This window comes from Diplotaxodon limnothrissa, linkage group LG12, assembly GCF_057381915.1.
Source record: "Diplotaxodon limnothrissa isolate DT_005_m linkage group LG12, D_limnothrissa_male_GT1.1, whole genome shotgun sequence".
In the NCBI taxonomy this organism is placed as follows: Eukaryota; Metazoa; Chordata; class Actinopteri; order Cichliformes; family Cichlidae; genus Diplotaxodon; species Diplotaxodon limnothrissa.
Window position 1 is genome coordinate 28,938,145 of NC_140607.1, and position 7,500 is coordinate 28,945,644.

Below are 7,500 nucleotides of genomic sequence, written 5' to 3' on the forward strand. Positions count from 1 at the left end.
AAGAAGGAGCAGTGGAGGAAAAACACAGCTTTCCCCAATGACCACTGTGATTTTGCAGATAATGCTCTTTGACAGATCATACTTGTTTATTCCAGTTAATTTAGTAACTAATAAACACAGTTTCCTCTGGTGGCTAGTTAGCACACAATCAGGGCTGATTCTGTGATACATTATATGGGACCTATCATAGTAATCCACCTTTGGGTGGATTCAATTTTAATACTTTTTGATGTTTTTCTGCAGTTTCTGGTGACATGGCACACAATTGATGCTGATTCTCCAGAGCTGAGTCATATCCTGTGCTGGGCTCCAGCAGATCCACCAACTGGACTATCCTACTTCTCGTCCATGTACCCTCCTCATCCCCTCACAGCCCAGTATGGGGTCAAAGTGCTCCGCTCCTTTCCTCCCGTGTGTAGAGATATACAATTATTTTCATTTTTTTCACATGGGTGTAAAGATGAACCCAGCTGTTACAGTTAATTCAAGAAAAGTTAAGATTTGACTACCAGAAATGGATAAAGTGTTGAAATGAGCAGCAACAGGAAATTCATAACTGTTAACTAGATGGTTAAAAAGTGAGTGGATAGTTAGCCATAAATCTCATGGGACTGGTTTAACAGTTGAAAATAACATCTGATACTGTCGGCAAACAATTAAACTTGAAAACAGTTAATACGGTCGGATAAACAGTTAAAATAAGTTATTAAAGTGTGGGATAACAGTGTAGGTTAACCATAGAAATTATAGGAGAGAGACAGGGCCTTCAAATAACAATTCCACATCTGCAAACATGGTGGTAGAAGTTGAACTTCCAGTGGAAAACAGTACATTTAAATGGATGAACAAATGTATAGCTAGTTGATCATGTAAGTTAATTGTATGGATCAATGATTCCCAAACCGTGGGGTGAGGTCTCCTGGTGGGACAAATTAATAAGAGAAATTCAGGAAGAAATTACAAGTATGTAGATTTATAAACATTTATTCATTTATTTATATAAAAAGTGAATAAAAATTGTTTTTTGGGTAATAGGAGGTAGTTTGTGATATTACTCTCACCTAAATTTACTGCTCTTTCATTGAGGTTCGTGAAATGTGTGCCCCACCTCCCTGTGGCAGGTGGGTCACACATTAGCCATAACACTTTGCAGATAACTCGGTTGCATTAGCAATTTATAGCCAACCGCCTGTGTTCCTTTTTAAGGAAACACATCACTTTCTGTTGTATTTTGATTAGAGTGAAGATTAAGATTGGGTGGGCCCCATGGGGTTTTCTGGATTTAAGTGGGCCACGGCTCGACTTTGGTAATGGCTGCTATAGATCGACAAATGATGTTATCAGTTTGAAAAAACCTCAAGAATAACAGTTTAAATACAGTAGCTACAGTTACAATTGAGTAGTGGTGGGCTAATGGTTGTCCAGATGCAGTTTACAGAAAATTTATAGTTTTATTTTATTTCTAATGTTGATATTAAAGAAGATTTATATGCATGATAGACGGTTTTTAGGTTATCTGATGAAAAAGGGTTGGGAAAGTACCGTACCTTCATTTCCCCTTACAAATTTCCTTTCCTTTAAACATGATTAGAAATGACGTTTGAGTGAAGTTTACTGTAATAAGCTAAATTGTTGGTGTAGTGTTAATTACTTTTTGTTTTTATTCTCTTTTTAGGATGCCATTTTGTTTTACATTCCTCAAATTGTACAAGCTCTTCGTTATGACAAGGTAATTATCATATTTTCTGAGTCAGCAAATACATTCAGAGCCCTCGTAACATGAATAAATGATCGAATTTCCCTGTTTGCATCCTGGTGCAGATGGGTTATGTGAGAGAGTACATCCTGTGGGCTGCTCAGAAGTCTCAGCTGCTGGCTCACCAGTTCATCTGGAACATGAAGACGAACATATACCTGGATGAGGAAGGAAACCAAAAAGATCGTGAGATGCTCACCTTCATTATTTCTTCACTATGCCACACTCACACTAAAAAAAGCAGTGGGTCTAGAACATGTGCAATGACCAATAATCTTGTTGCCTTTTGAAATGGACCAGACCACATCTGTGACCACTCACAGTCTGATGTTTTCTCCAAAGCATCTTGGTGCCTCAAGATGGCGATAAAACATTAATAAAGACGGTCTTCTGTCAGTTTGGGTCAACTTGGAAATCACATGCAATCTCTTTATGAGAATACAGTGGTTACCCATGTTACATCTTCAGAAACCACAAATCTTTTGCTATCGTATTAACTACAGAACCTTGCAGATTGCTGCAGGATTATGATTTAACTGCAAAATGACATAAATGCATAGCCTTTCTTTTATATAGGATTATAACCAGAATACAACCAGTTGGCATGGAAGTTATTTGCAAACCTTCACCGGTTTGTCTGGAGGTTGGGCAACCTTCACCAGGCAATCTGCCATTGAAAGTATTGCATGTTCAACCTCTGGGTGACCATTTGGTTGCTGCAACTACCAGATGTGAAATGTTCAGTGTAAATATTGCAATATGTTGTTACAGTTGCAAAAACTCAAGATCTTCTGTCCTGCAGCTGACATAGGAGAACTGTTGGAACAGATGGTGGAGGAGATCATCAATTCACTGTCTGGCCCGGCCAAAGACTTCTACCAGAGGGAGTTTGACTTCTTCAATGAAATAACCAATGTGTCAGCCATTATAAAGTATGAAAACACTATTTATTTCACTGTGCTTTTATGAATTTTAAGTTGTTTACGTTTTAGGGAGTTTCCAAAGTGAACTTTTGCTACAGTGTTGCTTCCTTAAGTTATTTTTTCTTCTTTTGTCCTTAACTATGTTCCTCAATCTCAAAACTCATGAACACCTGAGACAAAAGATGAAAAATATCAAGTTAATGTTCTGACTTTTTTCAGAGATTTCAAAGTAACTGCTGGAGTTGAGCCTTTCTGTTTAAAAAGATCCAAGCCCTCTTGGTAATCTGCAAAGTGTTCATGAAGTGATAACACTTATTCCCATGAGCCAAGAAGCTTTGTTCCTTCCCCTGGCTCCAGTGTTCTGCTCTTTAAATCCCTTTGTTGTTCATTTATTTGTCTATTTGTTGCTTCGCTGTCACTCCCATCATACTTAATTTTGGAAAACAGGCTATGCTGTGTTTCCCCAGCCCCCGACCGCCTGTCCACTAGTGTGTACACTCTGCAGCTGATGAGCTGTTTTCTGACAACCTTGATACAGAGAGTGTTTTGTCAGGCCACTAGAGGTTGGGAAATTCCCCTCTGCCCTTATTACAGCACTAATTGCAACAAGCCAGGGGAGAAGGGTCTGTCCCCTGACTTCAAAACTCTATCCTGGCAGCTCCCCTCTGTGGTTAACAGCAGAGCCTGGCTGTCACATATGATCTGGAGTCATTCATGGAGATACCCATGCATGCTTTTCTAAGTAACAGAGGTAATAGACCTACAAGTGTTGTAACTCTGTGAGTTTAAGTTGTTTTGTTTGTCCTTGTCAGACCCTTTCCCAAAGGAGAGGAGAGGAAGAGGGCCTGTCTGGAAGCCATGTCACAGATCAAAGTCCAGCCTGGCTGTTATCTGCCCAGTAACCCAGAGGCCATAGTTTTGGATATAGATTACAAATCTGGTACTCCTATGCAGAGGTGGGCATACTAACCAACTTTTACATTTTTTTTTAGAATTAAAATAAAACAGTGAAATGTTAAAGTGTAAAAATATGCTCTTCTACTCTTTGTGTTTTTGTTTAGTGCTGCCAAGGCTCCCTACCTGGCCAAATTCAAAGTTAAGAGGTGTGGAGTCATTGAGCTGGAAAAAGAAGGTACTGGTTATGTTAAAGGGCTCTTTCAAACATGTGCTGCTCTGCTGTGCACAACAATGTATGTTTCAGTTAACTTGTTACAAATTAACTGAAGTTCCTCCAATCATAAAGTGTTTACTGGTTACAAGATTAGTCCTGCATCACTTAAAGTCTCTCTTCAGTGTGTAATGCAGGGTTTTAATTTTCCTTTAGTTAGATCTATTGGACTGGGATTGGCTTTCAGATAATTTGTGTTATTGATGCAAATCTTAGACTCAAACTCTAAACAGGCATTATTCTGTATGATGAAGCTCGAGCGCAGTAAGGACCAAAACACAATTTCTGAGTGAACAGGGGATAGGGAGTAGTTTTAATGCTTCTGAAACTGGTCATGTGGTTCTCGTCACACTTATCTGACAGACACATCAGAATTCATATTAACAAGTGTATGTCGTCGTCAGCACCACCCGTATGTGGAATCACCCAGGGCTTAATCCTTGGTTCATATCTCTTTTCTTTATACATAATTGTAATATTTGTTAAATCTAATAGATTCAGATACATTTGTGCTTTGTTTTAAATGACTGCTGAAAACTAATTTCTAAGAATTAGCTCTTCCTTAATCTTTCGCCCATTATTCTTTTGCCTCTTGTGTGTGTGTGTGAATCTGTTTGAAGGATGAGTGTACGATCATGTGTCTGACTGTGTGTTTGTTTGTTAGATATGTACGCTTATCTTTAAGGTGCATTAAAACTGCTGTACAAATATTTATTAAAGTTGCGCTGAGATTAAAAGTGTGCCATAACGTTTCTCCCTCAGGTCTACTGTGTCGCTCCGATTCGGTGGATGAGGGGAAGAGTGAAGAGGAGGCAAAGAGGATCTGTTGGCAGGCAGCCATCTTCAAAGTTGGAGATGATTGCAGACAGGTCTCACTTTCATACTCCTGATAATTAACCTCTCCCTAATTATCATTGCTATCTCTATTTTAGCCCGATTTAATTTTCTCTACTATTTGCTGATTTGTGTTCACAGGACATGCTGGCCCTTCAGATCATCAGCCTCTTTAAGAACATCTTCCAGATGGTGGGCCTTGACCTCTATGTGTTTCCGTACAGGGTGGTGGCCACTGCTCCAGGAGTAAGTTCACACCAACTCCTTCCTTACATGAACTACTGAATGTGCAAATCTATACTTCCTCTTATTCCTCCTCTTTCCGATGTTGTGCCACAGTGTGGAGTGATTGAGTGCATCCCTGACTGCAAGTCTCGTGACCAACTGGGCCGACAGACAGACTTTGGCATGTACGACTATTTCAGGAACCAGTACGGAGATGAATCCACTCTAGCCTTCCAGAAGGTAAATACTGAATCTTAGTTTTTTTTCTAGTAATCTGTCAGTTAAAAGACCATTTTCCTATTGACAGATTTTTTTCATATTCCCTCCAACTCTTGTCCTTTCAGGCACGGTACAACTTCATTCGCAGTATGGCAGCTTACAGCTTGCTGCTCTTCCTGCTGCAAATAAAAGACAGACACAATGGCAACATCATGCTGGACAGCCAGGGCCACCTCATTCACATTGGTGTGTATTCAGTGTGTTTCTCTGTGTGGTTCTCTTATTGAAACTGTCATTTCGGTTGCTTTTTTTGATTTTCAAGTAAAATTGCCAGTTTTTTCCCATGAACTGTGTCTCACTAATCTATGATGAAAGTCCAGCTGTTTAGTAGTTTATCATTCTTAAAAGAATTTTAAGGCTCTACAAACATTTAAACATCAATAAAAAGCAATTACTGTGTGGCATAGAGAAAAATGCTTTAGAAAAATGTAAAAGATGGCTTTCATCCAAAGTTCTGACTGCAGTTTGTGAAAACTCTTCTGAATATTCATAGTTGTATAAATTTTACATAAAATTATCTTTTCCCAACCAAACTCCTATTTTTTTTAAAAAACTATTAATTTATTGAAATTACATCTGTGTGCTTATTTGTTTCCAGACTTTGGGTTCATGTTTGAAAGTTCTCCCGGTGGAAACCTCGGCTGGGAGCCAGATATCAAGATAACCGATGAAATGGTGATGATCATGGGTGGAAAAATGGAGGCGACACCCTTCAAGTGGTTCATGGAGATGTGCGTTAGGGGATACCTGGCGGTCAGGTGAGTGCTGTAGAAAATAATAACTGATCTTTGAATAGTAACATGTAACATTAAGACGAGTTTCTGTGGTGAATCAGGCCCTACATGGATGCAGTCGTCTCCTTGGTCACGCTCATGCTGGACACGGGTCTTCCCTGCTTCAGAGGACAGACCATCAAATTGCTCAAGTGAGTGAGAATGTTTTTGCATTTCGTGCTGATATGAATAAGCTGATTAGAACCTTCAATGCTAGTTGCTGTTGTTGTTAAAAATCTTGTTTCCTCATCTAGGCAGCGATTCAACCCAGGGTTGAGTGAAAAAGATGCAGCATCTTTCATCATCAAAGTCATCCAGAATTGCTTCCTCAGCAACAGGTTGGTAGATTTTATTTCTATGTTTAAGAAAAAAATATGTATATATAGAGTTCTGATTGCATCCTTCTTTTTTTCCCTTTGTGTTAAACAGGAGTAGGACCTACGACATGCTCCAGTATTACCAAAACCAGATTCCATATTAAACATTTGTGCCTAAGCATGTGCATATATTGGCTGGTACATAGTGTGTGCGTGCGTGAGTTTGCGTGTGTGCCTTTGATGATGTTCACCAATGAAGATTGTGGCTCACTGTTTTTGCTGATTGTTGGCTGCTGTCCCTTGTTTGTTTCAGCGTCTTGTTTAATTATAAAAATGTCTTTGCTTTACATTTACATTGCATTTTCTCTTATTTATTATGTCATATGAAAATCAATTATATTATTAATTATTATTCTATTGCACTGGCATCTTGACCTCTGTGTACTTAGAAAAAAAAATGCTTGTTAATCTGCACGTTAAGTAAAATACTTTATTAGCATTTGTGCCAAATTTAAATAATTTATAATGTCCGTGAATGTGCTTTCTGTTGATTTTAAGGTGGGGTTTGAAATGTAATTGGATACTTAAAGTAGCTAAAGTAGACCAGTTTCAGTTCTGACCATTGTGGCCTATTCTGTCATCTCGTACTTGACTGTACTACTGTGCTTCTCTTTTTAATGGACCAGTCAGAGTACTTTGATCTGTGGCATGGTACTTGTATTTACAGTGAGACTTGACTGTATAGACGTGAGTTACACTGTATGTATTTTTCATATTTCCACTTTCAACAGAAGAAATGATGCTCACATGTTCTGGGAAACACTGGGGCTGAGATTTGTATATTTAGCATTGCCAAATGGGGAGGGGTAATAAATGGTTATAAGTCAGTCTTTTCTATTGTTTGTCTGTGAAGGTAAGGCACAGCTTCATTGTTGGGCAGTTGCATGAAGTTAAATGTTAACTACCATGTAGCCTGTGTCCAATGTGGCTTTTGTTCAAAGATATTTTAGCAATCCACAGTGCCGTGCCCCATTTCTGTACGGTCAGCGTAAGCCTTCATGTATTGTTACTGGTTGTAAAGATTTTGCCTCTTTATATATTTATAGCCATGACCCATTTTCTGTCTCCTTTTCTATCTTCATGCCTTTTGAATGAGAATGCATAAGATATGAAATCAAATAAAGAATTATCACAGTATTTCTTGATGCCTTGTGAAACAAACTGA

The 7,500-nt window shown here is 38.7% G+C and overlaps 1 protein-coding gene across 1 annotated transcript in view; it reads left to right on the forward strand.

The window, feature by feature from the left end:
* The window catches only part of pi4kab (phosphatidylinositol 4-kinase, catalytic, alpha b), a 28,780-nt gene extending 22,196 nt beyond the window's left edge, over positions 1-6,584 (forward strand). The window contains exons 41-54 of the mRNA XM_085367448.1: positions 244-411; positions 1,676-1,729; positions 1,822-1,942; positions 2,559-2,688; positions 3,492-3,635; positions 3,741-3,811; positions 4,610-4,716; positions 4,823-4,927; positions 5,021-5,146; positions 5,251-5,371; positions 5,784-5,943; positions 6,021-6,110; positions 6,213-6,296; positions 6,388-6,584. Of these exons, the coding sequence (XP_085223574.1) occupies positions 244-411; positions 1,676-1,729; positions 1,822-1,942; positions 2,559-2,688; positions 3,492-3,635; positions 3,741-3,811; positions 4,610-4,716; positions 4,823-4,927; positions 5,021-5,146; positions 5,251-5,371; positions 5,784-5,943; positions 6,021-6,110; positions 6,213-6,296; positions 6,388-6,439 (1,533 nt within the window). The 3' untranslated portion in view covers positions 6,440-6,584. The remainder of the gene's footprint in view (positions 1-243; positions 412-1,675; positions 1,730-1,821; positions 1,943-2,558; positions 2,689-3,491; positions 3,636-3,740; positions 3,812-4,609; positions 4,717-4,822; positions 4,928-5,020; positions 5,147-5,250; positions 5,372-5,783; positions 5,944-6,020; positions 6,111-6,212; positions 6,297-6,387) is intronic.
* The last annotated feature ends 916 nt before the right edge of the window (positions 6,585-7,500 follow it).